The following is a 14,618-nucleotide window of genomic DNA, read 5'->3' on the forward strand; positions in this document are numbered from 1 at the left end:
GCCTCTCGAATGATGCTTCTTTTCGCAGATCTGCCCTAACTAAATTCCCTTTTTTTTTAAAAACCATTGTTTGCGTTATGCAGTGCTGATTAACCTCGTTCTGGCAGGATCAAATCACACGCTTCATTCTTTAGGAGCAACTTGGAGGCTCCCCTTTTTGTCCCGCACGTCAAGGTAGCTTGTGTATTCCCTGGGGGTGGAAAGGCAGGGGAATTTTTTTCACAGATGCAGTGTGAGCACTGTTTCGTGGTTATGAATGAAGCGGAACGAATGTAAGTCTTCATCTGACACTTTTTTTTATCTGTTAAATTTTTCTTTTTTTTGCACCCTGGGTAGTAGGTCAACATGTGCCTCTTGGTGAAGTAGTACATATTGTCGCTCTCTCCTGTAGGGGGGGGCAGTATGTGAGGGGATGACACTGCGGGGGGTAGGAAGACAAGGTGGTTATGCTTCGCACCTTGTTTTGTTATAATAAGAATGAAAGGAATGCATGGTTCACCTGTGCCCATGGAAAAATCGGGGACTATTCTCTTCACGTAGGCGAGGACGTCTTCCACGTCGAGGTTTAGCGTTGTGGCAATGTAGAATACCAGCAGGGAGAGAATCTTTTCAAGGGAGATGTAGCTGTAGGGTAGATAAACGTTGTGACGGGATGGTGCTCTGTGTAACCCCTTTTTTTTTTTTACCCAGCGTAGGGAAAATTACTTGTGTTATTTTAATAAGTGCCGCGTTGGGCGTGTTCACTCTGCCCAATTTAATACCTGTGGATAAAGACCCTATTTTCGCTATTTTCAAAAAGGATCTCGTCCAGCAGAAATTTCAAATGAGTACAGTGGGTGAAGTTATAGTTGCCCTCCAGGTCGATGATGTAGTATTCGAACTTCTGTGTCAGTAGGGGTGGCAAAACACCCGTTGGAAGGTAAAAGGTGCACAAAGGGTGGATTCATATGTCTGGCGGAGATACTGACCAATAAAGGTAGATGCACGCCCCTGCAGAAGAACCGACTTACATGTGGGTAAATTATCCTGGCCATTTGATATTCTTCATTGCACCTTACGATGATGATGTCTGCGGCAAGGAGGGGGTTCACCGGGTTGTCCACATTTAACTAATGGCCGACACTGCAGGTGCGGCTACATCGTATGATTGTCTCTCCGTTGTACTGCCTATTCGATGAGATTCCACTCTCTGCCTATTCGATGTGATGCCATTATCTGCTCATTTGGCACTTCCCCTCCCCTGTGTACGAGTGATGCCAATGCTGCCAAGCAGCAGGATGTTCTTGGAGTCCTCATAGTCCCCCACGTAAACCCTCGTTATGATTTCCCTGAGGCCCCTTCTATATGCCTCCCCTGGTTCCTTGTCCTGGTCGTTGGCCTGGTCGTTGGCCTGTTTGGCTTCCATTGCGGGCAGGCCCACCGGCAGTTGGCGCAAGTGGGTTTCTTCGAGGGTGCCCATGGTCGCTTGTGTTCTTTCTCGTTGGCTCGGTCCGCTTCGTTCGGGAGGGATACACAGGGAAAAATATATATATATATATATATATATATATATATATATATATATATATATGAAAAAAAAAAATAAACATACACAAAAAAGCGCCCAAATGATGGGAATAACTGCATAATAACCCTAAAGGGAGATGCTTCCTCCCCTCTGGTGGTTCACTTTTCCTAAAAATTGAAAAAAAAGGGCCCAAGTAAACCCGACCCGAAAGTCCTTTTGGGCACAGTAGACACGCGAGCGGGGGTGGAAAAGCGGGGACGAAAATTGCCCCGCGAAAATTGGTGCGTGAAAAATCGTGCGCCGGAAATTTCTGCGGGGGAAAATTGCGCAAACGGTTTGGCAGTCGCATCGTTTTTATGATCATCAGAGTTTGTTCGTGGAAACAAATTGCACGTTTCGTTTTTCCCAATCGAGTCCTAGCAAGGGTGTATATTTTCATGTATCAGTGCATGTACCTGCGTGCCAACATGCTGTGACGCGATAAAAAAACGCGGGGAATTTTGTCCCTTCCGTGCGAGCGAAAAGTACCGAGCAGTGTTGCTACGGTGTGTCATGGTGGTACGTGACACTGCCTACCATCCCATCGTGGCGCATTCACCCTGAGCGGTAATCTCCTTCAGGGGAAACATACGCCGCACATACGCACACACAAAAAATATATATATATAAATAAATAGAGGTGGAAGTTGTCAGTTCGTGGGAGCTATCCCGGCTTAGCCAAGTGGAAGCAGATCGTTACACCGTGGGGGGAAAATACCCACCGTGGAGAACTCTTCCCCTTCATCCACGCATGCGTAGACGCGCATACAGAGAAGGAGAGAAATAAATAAATAAAATGAAGGAGTACTACGGAAGGGAGAAAAACCGCTGGGTGAATCAAAATGGAACAAAGAGCATAGCACAAAGCAGCAACGTGCAAATGAGCAAAGAGGACAATTACGTGTTCATCGATGAAAAATATAAAAGCTACTTTGACAACATAAGTGATCTATTTGAAGACAAGGTGGAGTACATACTGAAGAAACATTTTAAGAAGAACGAGCCGACGAATAAAAACAAACTGCTTTGCCTAAACGTGTGTGTGTTGTGGCAGAAGAGGTTTTTGGTTCTCCTGAGCAGGTGCCTCAATGAGTTCGAAGCGTATAGGAAGAGGAACGAATTGAAGGATGACGAGAAGGGGTTGAACGTAGCAGAAGCGGGTGGAAAGAAACAACCAACCTGTGAAGAGTCAGGGAAAGGAACAAACGAATCTGGTGAGGAAACAAACCAAACAGATACAAACAACCAATCCGCAGAAGAATTAAAGAGCTTCATTAAGAACGTAAAAATAGTTGACCAGGAAAGCATCGAAGTGGTGTATGATGCGAATGAACTGAGCGACGACGGTAGACCCTGCGCTCAACTAACGACAGACGAAATTTATTACCTCCTGGTGGAGTCCAAAAAGAGTGAAAACGATTTGAAAAAAAATATTTTCACATTTTTGAAGTACCTTCCTCTGTTTATCAAGTGTATAGAAAATAAAAGTTTAATAGAAAAGTCTATCTTGGAAGCTAAGCTTCTTTTAAATGATCCCAACGGAGGTAACCTTAATGAGGAAGAGGTTCCCCACTCGGATGAAGTAAATGTAAATGTGAACCATAAACAGGAAAATCTTTCCCCCATGGACATACAAAACAAGTTAGACGAAATTGTACACTTTGATTGTAATTTGTCTGAAAATTTGGAGACCATTTTTAAGGCCGGAGTGGGGATCATAGATATGACAGGTGGGAAGAAATTTTGCACCGGTGGGATGGATACCTTAGGTGGAACCCACGGGGGGAATGACTCCACTAAACAGACCACCAATCGGATGGAAAATGAGCAGTCACAGGAACAGCAACAGGAACAGGACGCTGAGACAGCAGATGAATACTTACAACAGCAGGCCACCTTCAACAATTTGGCAGATGTGTCTAAAAATTTCTTCAACAAAAAAAATAACAACTCACTTATCCTCCCTCTGTCGAAGATTAACGACCTGTCTCTCATAAATAATATAAGCACCCGGTCGAACAACGACGCGAAGGAAGAGCACTCAGAAAGCGAAGCCGCCTTCTACATTTACAAAAACAGCATGGATAAACTTAACCTCTACGGGGTGGACTTGCTCATAAATTTAAACAACAAATTGATATACAAGGTTAATCACATTTATAGTTTGATTCAGTTTTACTCTATGCTGGCCAAGGATGTGTTCAACGAGGGGTAACGTCATCCCCACGGGGGTATATAAGCAGTCCCTCACTCGTAGTACCTCCGATGCTCCTTCACATCGTGGGAAATTATTTTGATTATTTCCTTTTTCTTCTCGTCCAGCGCTTTGGCCATGTGTGCGTAAAGCCTTCCCCCGTATTTGTTCATTTTGCTGCGAAGGGAAGGGGGGGGAAGTTGTTAAACGGGGCGGTTGCCATTTCTCCCCCCTTGTGTGTATTTTTTTCCATTTTAAAAATATGCTCACTGTTCCAATTTTTTAGCTATGTAGAGGTTTTCCTCGCTGTAGGGCAGGTAGAGCATCTCCGCGTTGGTCTTTTTCTTCGCTCCGCTATCCGCTTGTTTTTGGTCGCCCGTGGGGCCGTACGCCTTGTCGATCTTTTTGACGATGTCGCTCAGGTCGTCTTGGCAAGTGGGGGGGAAACGCGCATATTCATGTGGATGTAAATGTGTATGCAAATGTATATGTTAATGTGTATGCGAATGCATGTGTGGCAGAGTACACAAGTCCATGCATGCGCATGTGCATGCCCCCTTTCCACAAAGGAGCGAAACAATTGCGTACATTCAGCGGACGTGTCCACGTGGTGAATTTTTAAAAAGGCCACGTTTCCCGCGACTTTTGCGCTGGCCTTCTCTGGGGGAGGGTCTCCACCGGGGGGGCTAAAAATGGGTGGCAGAAAAGGTTAAGGTGGTATAAGTTGGCGTGCAACTGTGGGATCTACATTCCCATTTGAATGCTTTATTTTTAGCTGTTTTGCTAATTTGCCACGTGGCACTACGCCATTAGGGGGATGCATATATACACGGGTACCTCTACCCATCAGTTGCCTACTCTCTTTTTTTCATTTTTTTACGTGCTTCCACTTGGGGAAGAACCAGCGGGCAAGAGACTTAACACATGAACAAAGAAAATGGCATTGTTGCACAGATTGTCGTGCAGGTAGCTCAGATGGTTTGTTAAAATGGCTCTTATCGCTGAAACGTATGAATGGAATAGGGACTTTATGGCTTCTTTCCTCTTTGTGACGTGGCTAGTTGTGTCGTCTACTATGTCTGTAACTTTGAGCTTTTCGTTCAATTCTTTAAATTTTTGCAGCAGGTTATTTTGCATGGTGTTTATTCGTTCGCTGTGGGGTGGAATGACATATCGTTTCAGCTGTGTTGAGGCGGCGTTTTTGCTAAAATGGGTGACGCCCATTGGAGGGATAATATCGCTGAGGTTTCTACGGGATGGTGTGCCTGGAAGTGTGTTTTACTCCCTTTAAATGGGTTCTTACATGCACAGCGACTCGTGGCGCTTATAGACACAGCGGAAAGTGAAGTAGGCGGATTTCTTTAAAAGGACTTTCAGGTAAGTGGCCAGGGTGGAGATGTCGTCCGAGTACTGGTGGGGGGGTGCAATCGGGAAGGGGCACACACGTAAGTGGCATAAACACGGGTGTGGTTGGAATTATGCACATAGGACTTCTTAACTGAGGAGAGATGAACTGCTTGGAGTGAGCTGGTGGAAAACCCACGTATATGGAACGCCTACCTCGCTGTGTATCTTCCCAATATGTACGTCATTTCCAGTAACCGAATGCAGACCGCGAAGTTGAGCAAAATTCCTCTCGAACAGTTCCGACACGATCTCCTTTTCAAATTTGAACAAGTGAATCAGCTCCGTTTTGCGTAACACACGATCGGGACATAATACAAAAGAAGACATGGCCTTCTTGTTTACCATAAGGTCAGTCAGCGGGATTTTCTTGCTGCTTAAATTGTCCGTCAGTAGATTGTTCTTATATATGGCATGTGAAAGGTCGTAGGAGATGAATAGCAAGTGATTGTATTGGGGTTGTTTGTCCTTGGGGGAATCCTTGGATGGAGTTGTTTGCACTACATTACTTATTAGGTGGATAATGTACACACATGTGTAGAGAAAGAACTTCACGTCGAGGTATTCCCTTCGGAAAATTTCATCCATAGCAAAGTTTGGTTCATTTTTCTTGTCTATATTCCGTTCCTGTGGGATTGCCTCCTTGTTGATTGGAGTATGCTTTTTCGTTCCCCCTTCGGAGGCCCCCTTTCCGCTCCTTTTTACCTTCACCCCACTGGGTGTGATTCTTTGTGTGTCGGTGTCGTTCGTCTTTGTGTCGGATTTAGGGGTGCACATCTTCGATGGAACCGTTTCGCATGAAGACCCATCCTGGGCCTGTTGTTCTTTCCCCCCTTTGGGTCCCCCCTCCTTATCAAAGAGGCCAAAGGTGAGGTAGTCATCTGGACTCTCCTGCACACCGGTTGCTTTGGAGAAAACCAAGCGGGACAGATGCGGGCCTATCATGCGAGAGAGAAAAAAGTTACTAACAATGGAGTCCTCCCGTGTTAGGTCTAGCTCGTATCTTTTTTCTATTTTTCGGAATGTTCCAATTTCATAGATGCAGTTCTGCACGTGGGTGAATTTGTCCTGGAGGTTTATCTGGTGGGTCTGCGGGGGTATCGCGTTGGCCGCATTCGCAACGCTAACAAGGCTAACGGGGTTTGATGCGCTGGATAGTCCTTTACCACTCTGTGCATCCCTGGGCGACCTATCCACCTTGAGGGAGGCCCTAGATGTGTATGCTGGGTTCTTATACTTGCTCTCCCCGGGATATGGCATCCCCCTACTTTGTCCGTTGTATTGACCAATGCACACCCTGATCTGATAAATTAGGAGATAAAAAATGAGGAGATTATTTTTTATTTCCTCCTTTGTGATGAGATAGTCAATCATTTGTCTGTCTTGCGGAGGTGGCACTGGTCCAGGTTGGTTCCCCCTGTTTGCGCTCCTGGACGAGATGGCCTTAAATTTGTTCCTAAAGATATACTCATTCGCATCGAACAGATTTTCGACGTCTTGTCTCTTCTTCCCAATGGAAAGAAGAAGATGAGTTGCGTTCTGCAAAAATGCTTCAATTTTATCTAAGTCGATGTTTGTTTGGCTAGTCCTAATGAGCATGGTGCAGTACGTCTCTACTTTTTTTATTTCTGTTTTTATTTTTTTCTCACCACATAGTAACTTTTCCCTTAGTGACTTGAAGCTAGCTTTGAATGCTTCCACCAGTTGGTTGTACCTGCTGGTAAACTTGTCATAGTCGTTGTTGTGGTCGTGGTCGTTTGTTTTTTCTTGGAGAAGTTTCTCCATCAGACACATGTTTTTTTTAAAGTCTTCGTAATCTTGCCACTTTTCATCTGTCACCTGTTCATATTCCTTCACCAGTTGGGACAATTTTTTGGAAGCGTTGTCAAAGGTTTTTTTATTCGCTTTAAATTTCTCCTCCAGTTTGATGGCTACCTCTTTGATTTTTTCTTCATCTATTTGGAACTGTTGTTCCATGTTTTCCGCATTTATTTGTTGGGTGCATCTTTTGGATTCCCTTTCGGACCTCATTTTTGCCTTTAGTAGGTGTTCAAAGAGAATTTCCTTGAAACGCTCGTAGTAGCTGCAGGTAAAACTTTGGAAGAGCTGTTTTAGGAGGTCCTCGTTGAAGAGCAGTTCATCGGGTGGTGATAACTTGGGGTGTTCAGGCAGTGAATGGGTTGCCCCATCAGGATTAACCCCCTGGTCGGAGTAGTTTCCCCTTTTCGCTTCCCCCATTTGCTGAATGTAGTCCCTTCTAATCTGTGCTATGTTTGTCTTTATTGTGTTTTCCTTTTTCTGCGCTGCGTGGGAGGTCTTTTTTCCTGTTTCTCTGCAAGGTGGAGTTTTCCCTTTGACGCTCCTTTCGAGACCAGCGCCAATATCCCTACCAGGACGTAGTAACCCCATCATGTTGCCCCTATAACTGATATACGTGTGGTACCAAATGTTTTCTGCGTCGTACGTGTAGGTATGTTTGGGCCCGACTAGCTGTCTGATTATGTTCCTCTCATTGTCATCCGTGTTGATTTTTTCTTTTCCCTTTATATTAATGTGCTTTCCCTCACCTATAGTGTCATTTATGCGGGATCCATCGTTATCCCTCCGAAGAGACAGCGCCTCCCCCTCTGCACTTATCACTTTTGCTTTCCTCAAAGTGGCGAAGAAGAAATTCCCCCAGAGACGTTTCGACTGGGCGATGAGCATCTCATTAATGGTACGAGCTTCCTCTTCCGCACGTTTTACATAGCTTTCCAGTTTTTTCCTCGCTTCGTCCTTAATGGTTAGGAGCTTGTTCATAGCCAAGTGGTCCTTACACTGCAGGCACTTCTTCACAACGGAGTTATAATCCCTCAGGAGTGAGTCAATGCTGCAAAGGGACACACGATTCTGCTCACTGCACCGTTGGACAGATTCATTTATTTTATTTTCCACGTGGGAGCTCATCAGAAGGATGTCACTTTTTAACGTCTCCAAAATGGAGAAGAAGGAGAGTAGGAAATAATCGTCTCGCAAGTTTAGCATGTTATAATGAGACAGAATGTTGTTTATGAATTTTTTGAAAATATTTTTGTTTTTGCAAATTTGTGAGAGGATTATTTCGTGAGTGTGTTCATCATTTTTGGCGGTTACTCCATTTGGGTCATCTTCCATGAGGTTAACCTCAGGGAGGTTGTCTTCTTTTTGGTTCTCCCCTATAGTTGGTTCGTCCTCTGGATGGTCTTCCCTTTTTACTTCTCCCTGTATATTCCGTTTTGGGGACAAGTTGGCCCCCCCTGGGGTAGTGTCTGCCTGGTTCTCCTTTCCAGAACCCTGCGCCTTTTTGATCCATTTTGGGTAAAACATTCGGGGAGCCTTTTTGGAGGCCACTCTCCAAGGCGGCCTTCCTCCAGTTGTCACTGCAGACGTGGACACCCCCGTTCCTTCCGATGGTGCTCCTCTTCCCCTCCCGACGGCAGTTGCAAAGTTGTCCAAATGGAAGAACGTGTGCAGGATGACCTCCCTGTAGAGGACCATTTCTGTCTTTATCTCCTCGTACCTTTTGAGGTACTCCTCATAGTGTTGGTTCGCATTCTGGTAGAAGTCATCGCTGTATTGTTGGTGTTGGTTCGCTGCTTCGCGATTTACTTCTTGCTGTACTTCCCCCTGTGGGGTTAAGAATCCGGTGAAGAACTGGTCAGGCGGGAAACCAACCCTTCTGGCGTACACACCATGGTAATTATCTTCCAGCATAGCAATTATCCGCTTAAGAACTTTATCCGTGGGTAAATTCTTCAGGTAATTTTGCGAAATGGCGGAGTAGACACAGCAGACGTCTGGATATCTGTGCTCGTGAAGGACTTCGCGCAGAAAAACATATTCACACCGGTGATATTTCTCATAAACATAATTATACGTCTTCGTTATGTAATCATTAAAGTGAGTGAGAAAGTCGAGAAAAAATTGTTTTCCCCTTTCCATTTCGGTACTAATAATTTGCGAAGCTTCCTCTGTGCTAAAGAATATTTTTTCTCTCATTTTCTCCTCCAGACGGTTAGTGCTTTCACTCATTCCTTTTATGACCATTTCGTGTTTTCTCTCAAAATGGCAAATAAATTTTTTTATTTTTTCATTCAAATTGGTAAATAAATTTTGTACGCATTCCCATTTGTCCTTCATGTCTTCTCTTTTTTTGTCTACCTTTTTTTTTACCTCATTTAGTATGCAGTTTTTTGTATTTTCTGTCCAATTCTTTGTGATGAATGTGCTGTTCATTTGGGGGCCATCCACTGCGTTGTCACTAGATGGGATAAACTTTTCACAAACTTCCAACTCCATTAAAATTGTGTAGTATGTAACATAGAAGTGGTTATTTTTCATCTTTTCTTGTGAGTTTTTTTCGCTTGGAGATGAATCCCCCGTATCCCACTTTAAGTCAAGTGCTTCTTGTGTGAGTCTTTCCACCTGGGTCAGTATGCTCTCCATTTCGCTCTTCAGCAAATTCGCCTTTAAAAACGTTTCGCTTTTTATTTCCTCTATGCAGTTGTCGACCTCTCTGTGGTAGTTCTTTATCAGTCTATAAGAATCGTCTTCTGCCTTGCTCAAATATCTGTGCGTGCTTTTTATCCGTAGCTTCTTCATTTTTTCCATTGGGTTGTTGATGGCGTTGTGGAGGGAGTGTTCATTCGTGTGTCTCTCATTTAGTACTGAGCTTTCTTTTCTGATTGTTGGCTCAGTTTGGTTGTTCCCTTGGATGTTCACTGTATTTATTGCGTGATTATATCTGGTCCTACTGTCCCTCCGTTGTGTCTCCCTCCCATTTTCCTGGTTGTACTGTTCACTTGATTCGTTTCCCTCGTCTAGGGTTCCTCCAATGGTGCCCTCCGCATGTGCTTCTACATATTTCATAACATGTGCAATGTTGTCAGTCCGGTGTGGCACTTTCCCCCCTGCAATTACGTTCAAATAATTTTTTGCCAATTCATCATTCCGCTGTTCTGTAAAATTACTTTTATCGAAATATTTTTTTTTTTTTTCCTCCTGGGCGGATAAATTTTCCTCCCTCTTTTTTTTCCTCTCCAAGAAGGAGTTCATTTTTTCACTGAAATTTGTCTTCTTCATTTTGTCGTCACCACATCACTTTGCTTCGTTATTGCTCACCTGTATGGTGAGGGGAGCACCGTCGTTGTCTGTGTCAGTCTTCCGACGATCCAAATGGAGAACATAATTTGAGGTCCCCCCCCTTAGGCTGAAAATGTCTTCCTCGCACGTGCGTACACACACGATACAAGGGTGCAACAGATGGAGAGAGGTAACCTGGTGGACCGCCACAAATGGTTATTATTTTTGAGCGGCATTAAAAAAAAAAAAAAAAAAAAAAAAAAACGCAACATTGGCAAAACTGCAAATTTTTGGGGCCAATTTTACCGTCGAAAAAAGGCATGTGCGGAGGGCAAACAACGTGAAGCCCTTGACCATGTAGACCAGTTTTGCCCAAACGAAAAAAATTGCAATTCAACTTTTGGCGCGACTTCTAAATAGGTAAAAGTTTCCCGATCAGCAAATTGAACAGACGAAGTATAGAGAAGCGTAAGAAAGCGTTCCCTTGTGCATATGACGGAAGGAGATTCAACTCCTCTGTCTTGCGCACATTTGGAGAGAGACGGAGGGAGAAAAAGCCCGAACGTCCAGTCCCTTTTGCGTTTTCCTTTTTTTATATCAAGTTAGATAGTGTCGTGAGCATATTTGAAGACCCATACAAATGACCTTATGTAGAGGAAGAAGCCCAAAAAAAAAAAAAAAAAAAATTCCCCTGTCCAAAATGACAAATGTGAGGGAAGATACGGGTTAATAGTTTTGCACACAGGATTGTGGGATGGGCCTTGTGGCATGTTATAACTTCATCTAGGTGAATTCGTTTTTTTTTTTTTTTTTGTATTGCCACACGTTTATCATCCCTCAACGTGAGAAGTTGATGAAAGTGGCATAATCCCGAGTGAGGAAAAAAAGGAGAGTGCATCACCCTATCGGAGCGGATATAAAAACACTTGCCATGTGTCTGTCTGTTTGTGCTTCTTTGACGGGGATTAAACGACCATGATTGCAAGCACTTATCTATGCACAGGAACTGGTGTGAGCGAATTTGTCTGTGCTCGAATGTAGGTCCTTTGGTGTTCCTCACCTGGCGGAAGGTCAGCGAAATGGTAAAGAAGCAGTAACCCCTTTAAATTCATTTCTCTCCCTCTTTTTCCGTCCCCCTTTGGACACCACAAACGGGAAGAACAAATCGAGACACACCACGACGCGAAACCATCCGAGGACATCCCCTCGAATAGCCTCCTTCCGCAGGAGCAGCTGTTCCCCAATTTAATTTTAAAAAATTATTTTACCGGCGCTGCAATTTGTGTGTACTTGTAACCATTCTCATGGGTTATGGTTTGACTTTAAAAAGAGGAGATGGTGGAGAAGATCTCTTTTGAATTAGGAACCTTATAAGAAGGAGTTGGCCATTTCGATTGATCACTTAATCAGTTTTTTCTTTTTTTTTTTTTTGCCTCACCACTTTATTCTATGTTATTTATTTATTATTTTTTTTTTTCACGAATACACAAGGCAAGGGACCAAGTGACCTTGTTTTAACGCAAGCCGTTGTGCGGCGGCTGGCGCGCGGGGTGGGTCCCTTTTCCAGTGGGGCTGATTTGTTCAGACAGACAATTGCATGAGCGTCCGTTCAGCGAATTGCTGCTTCGCGGAGGTTGGGGACTCAGCATTTTCACCTTTTCGCATTAAAAAATTTTTTTTTTTCATCTTCTCTCCTTTGCCGGCTGACCGCTTAACCCACGCATGCTTCTGCGCGCACTGGCCCCCCCACGGCTTTTTATTTCCCCTTCTCCACTTTTCCCCTTTTCAGTGATCACAAACCAGGCCCATTTTGAGTGGTGTCCATTTTAACAAATTTGAAGTAGCCTTTTTAATTTTTTTTTTTTTTTTTTTCCCCTTTTTTTTTTATGGCATCGCGCTGTTTAATTTTGTAACACAGCCTTTTTGTCCTTAGGGGATGAAACAACAAGACAGGAATTGGACGTACTTTTTTTTTTTTTTTTTTATCCTTTAGCTTCACTGCATTGTTTTGCGATAAAGCCTAAGGGAAGACACACATTGGAGGGTTTTTAAAATAAACTGTTCCCATTTGGGGTAACAAATTGCATGATATTATTTTACTTGGTGTGATTTTCCCCCTGCCGTCTTCGTTTTGCCTGGGAGGTCTGCACTTCCGCGTCTGCGCAGCCTGAACACGCGTGCGAGGCACAAATAAAAGGTTACCGCATAGTGTTCGTGTGGGAACGAGGGTATACGTGAGTATACCTACACAGACCTCTTCAAGGCAAACGAACACGTTTCGTTTGCAAAAAACCAAGTGGAGGTAACGAAACCATGGCTATTTCAAATGTGGGAGTTATGGAAAGTGATGACTCAAGCCAGGGCGACTACTCGTGTAACTCCGAGACAACGGCAGGTACTGAGAATAGCGAGAGCGAAGATGATGGGAAGGGGATTCAAATTAAGATCAAGAGAGCGATCGAAAATGGTATACTGGATGATGAGAAAAAAAAAAGAAAAAGGAAAATCCTCAATTTTGATAGAAGCTTGAAAAAAAGGAAAAATTTGAAAATCGAACAAGAGGGATTTAAAATTAACATTCGGAAGTTTAGATTGTTTAAAATTGACCACATGAAAAAAAAAGGAGAAGAAATGCTTCCCCCAGCGAGGAATGACCGGGACGGACCCACCGGGGCTGACGCGGACAAAGCGGATGCTGCGAAGTGAAGTGGACATTGAGAGGAAGACGACACAGGAAGCAAAACATTTTATCTCCCTCTCGGACCATCCCGTTTTTGCATCCAACGTGGGAACTCCCGACACAACGATAACTAAAAAAAGATATGTATATATATAAATGAAGACCACTATACAGCGTGACGACTCACCAGCTGGAAACCTCCGAAGGGTATGTACAAAAATGTAACTCGTTTTTTTTCAGGAGGAATCTCAAACTGAACAAATGTTTTCCAATCGAAAAGGACAGAGCCATCCCCAGAGAAACAGGATGGGAGGAAAACCCAAGATGATAAACATCCAGAAACTGAAGGACTGCCGTTCGCTTTGTGGGGGAATACAACCAAAGTGGAGTTGGTTGGATAGCTGCAAATTTCTTATGAACAAGCGAAAAAAAAAAAAAAAAAAAAAAAAAAAAAACTTAATGAAATAGTAACCCCACAAAGTTGCAAATTCATGAAGCTCCAAATCGAAAGAAGAGGAGGAAGGTCGCTTACCTGCATGGATAGCAAGACCTACAGTAAAGAAAATTTTTCCCTTTACTCGTTTGCGTACTTGGGGCGGAAATACATTCTCACAAATGGGCAGTTCACCAATCAGGGGAGTATGCACACGTTGTCTACTTTTGTGTGTGCAAAAGGGTGTAGCCCTACAGGATTGTAACGAGTATCCAATGACATACCTGGTCAATCGTATTGTGCAACCTTTTCCGTTACTTTCCGTTTTTCCCCTTTTAGCTCCCCACCCCTTGAACGAGGGGGCATTTTTTTCCATTCGATTATCAGTAGGTACATCACATCGCGAAAAGGACAATGCAGGTGTTGACCCCATTTTATGGCAGCACACAACTGGCGGTGTACGTACAAGCCAAGATTCGTACGCGCGTCCGGATTTTTTAAAATTTGTTTTTATTTTTTGTTTACTTCACTGGTATGCTTTATTTTGTCCAATTTTACTTTAACTCGTTTAATTTTTTTCTTGGCATCAACAACTCAATTTACGTTATTCCTAATTGGACTGGACAAGACGCTTGGTAATCTCTACATTTTGGCGCTTTGAATTGAGCGGTTCCGTGGGTGTGTTATTTTTCCGTCCCCCATTTGTGTCAATCTGTGCGGCCCACTGTCTGAAGTGACGAGATAACTCTGAAAAAAAAAAAAAAATGAAGCTAAGCCTTTGTAGCGTCCTTTTTGCCTTGGTTCTGTGCTCCCTCTGCGGAGCATCCAGTGAAATACATGAAGAAGAGCAAAACGGAGGAGTAAAAAACGACCTGGGGAACGTAACAATAGAAGTCTTACCCGCTGACGATGATAATAACGATGTGGAGTTAACAAATTATTTGTTGGAAGAACTGATGGGGTCTACCGAGGAGAGTGACCAATTGTGAATGGTCCACGGGTGGGGATGGCAGCACGACCAGGGGTGCAAATCGCGCTTGCGAAGTGTGACCCATTTGGGGGTACTAAAATGCACAAGTGACATTAAATCTGGAAATATGAGATGAAACGGAAGCGAAGAAGAAGAAGAGAGAAAGTCGCTTGGAATGATTATTTGTGAGTTGTCCTTACAGTAGTGAATCTTTTTTGGGATGTGCTTGCCACTATCGAACTGTAGCGTTTTGTAGACCCAGCAATGAGTATAGCCCGTGGGAAGCCCTAC

General features: G+C 43.8%; 5 protein-coding genes across 5 annotated transcripts; 3 read left to right on the top strand and 2 right to left on the bottom strand.

The window, feature by feature from the left end:
• Positions 1–123: 123 nt before the first annotated feature.
• On the bottom strand, positions 124–1,459 carry PCOAH_00012430 (Uncharacterized protein; the record flags this gene model as incomplete). Its single annotated transcript, XM_020058052.1, has 6 exons — positions 124–190; positions 292–385; positions 500–624; positions 762–883; positions 1,011–1,069; positions 1,249–1,459. 6 exons carry the CDS (start codon positions 1,457–1,459, stop codon positions 124–126), a joined length of 678 nt encoding a protein of 225 aa, XP_019913379.1.
• An 883-nt stretch (positions 1,460–2,342) lies between these two features.
• Positions 2,343–3,761, top strand: PCOAH_00012440 (Uncharacterized protein; the record flags this gene model as incomplete). Its single annotated transcript, XM_020058053.1, has 1 exon — positions 2,343–3,761. The coding sequence occupies one exon, from the start codon at positions 2,343–2,345 to the stop codon at positions 3,759–3,761; it is 1,419 nt and encodes a 472-aa protein (XP_019913604.1).
• Positions 3,762–3,793: 32 nt separating this feature from the next.
• PCOAH_00012450 (Uncharacterized protein) lies at positions 3,794–10,244 on the bottom strand (the record flags this gene model as incomplete). Its single annotated transcript, XM_020058054.1, has 6 exons — positions 3,794–3,917; positions 4,011–4,167; positions 4,329–4,426; positions 4,621–4,989; positions 5,044–5,150; positions 5,301–10,244. The coding sequence occupies 6 exons, from the start codon at positions 10,242–10,244 to the stop codon at positions 3,794–3,796; spliced, it is 5,799 nt and encodes a 1,932-aa protein (XP_019913489.1).
• A 2,313-nt stretch (positions 10,245–12,557) lies between these two features.
• Positions 12,558–12,950, top strand: PCOAH_00012460 (Uncharacterized protein; the record flags this gene model as incomplete). The annotated part of the gene is made up of 1 exon (XM_020058055.1): positions 12,558–12,950. One exon carries the CDS (start codon positions 12,558–12,560, stop codon positions 12,948–12,950), a length of 393 nt encoding a protein of 130 aa, XP_019913421.1.
• A 1,171-nt stretch (positions 12,951–14,121) lies between these two features.
• Positions 14,122–14,346, top strand: PCOAH_00012470 (Uncharacterized protein; the record flags this gene model as incomplete). Its single annotated transcript, XM_020058056.1, has 1 exon — positions 14,122–14,346. One exon carries the CDS (start codon positions 14,122–14,124, stop codon positions 14,344–14,346), a length of 225 nt encoding a protein of 74 aa, XP_019913504.1.
• Positions 14,347–14,618: the final 272 nt, after the last annotated feature.

This window comes from Plasmodium coatneyi, chromosome 5 (assembly GCF_001680005.1).
Source record: "Plasmodium coatneyi strain Hackeri chromosome 5, complete sequence".
Taxonomy (NCBI): domain Eukaryota; phylum Apicomplexa; class Aconoidasida; order Haemosporida; family Plasmodiidae; genus Plasmodium; species Plasmodium coatneyi.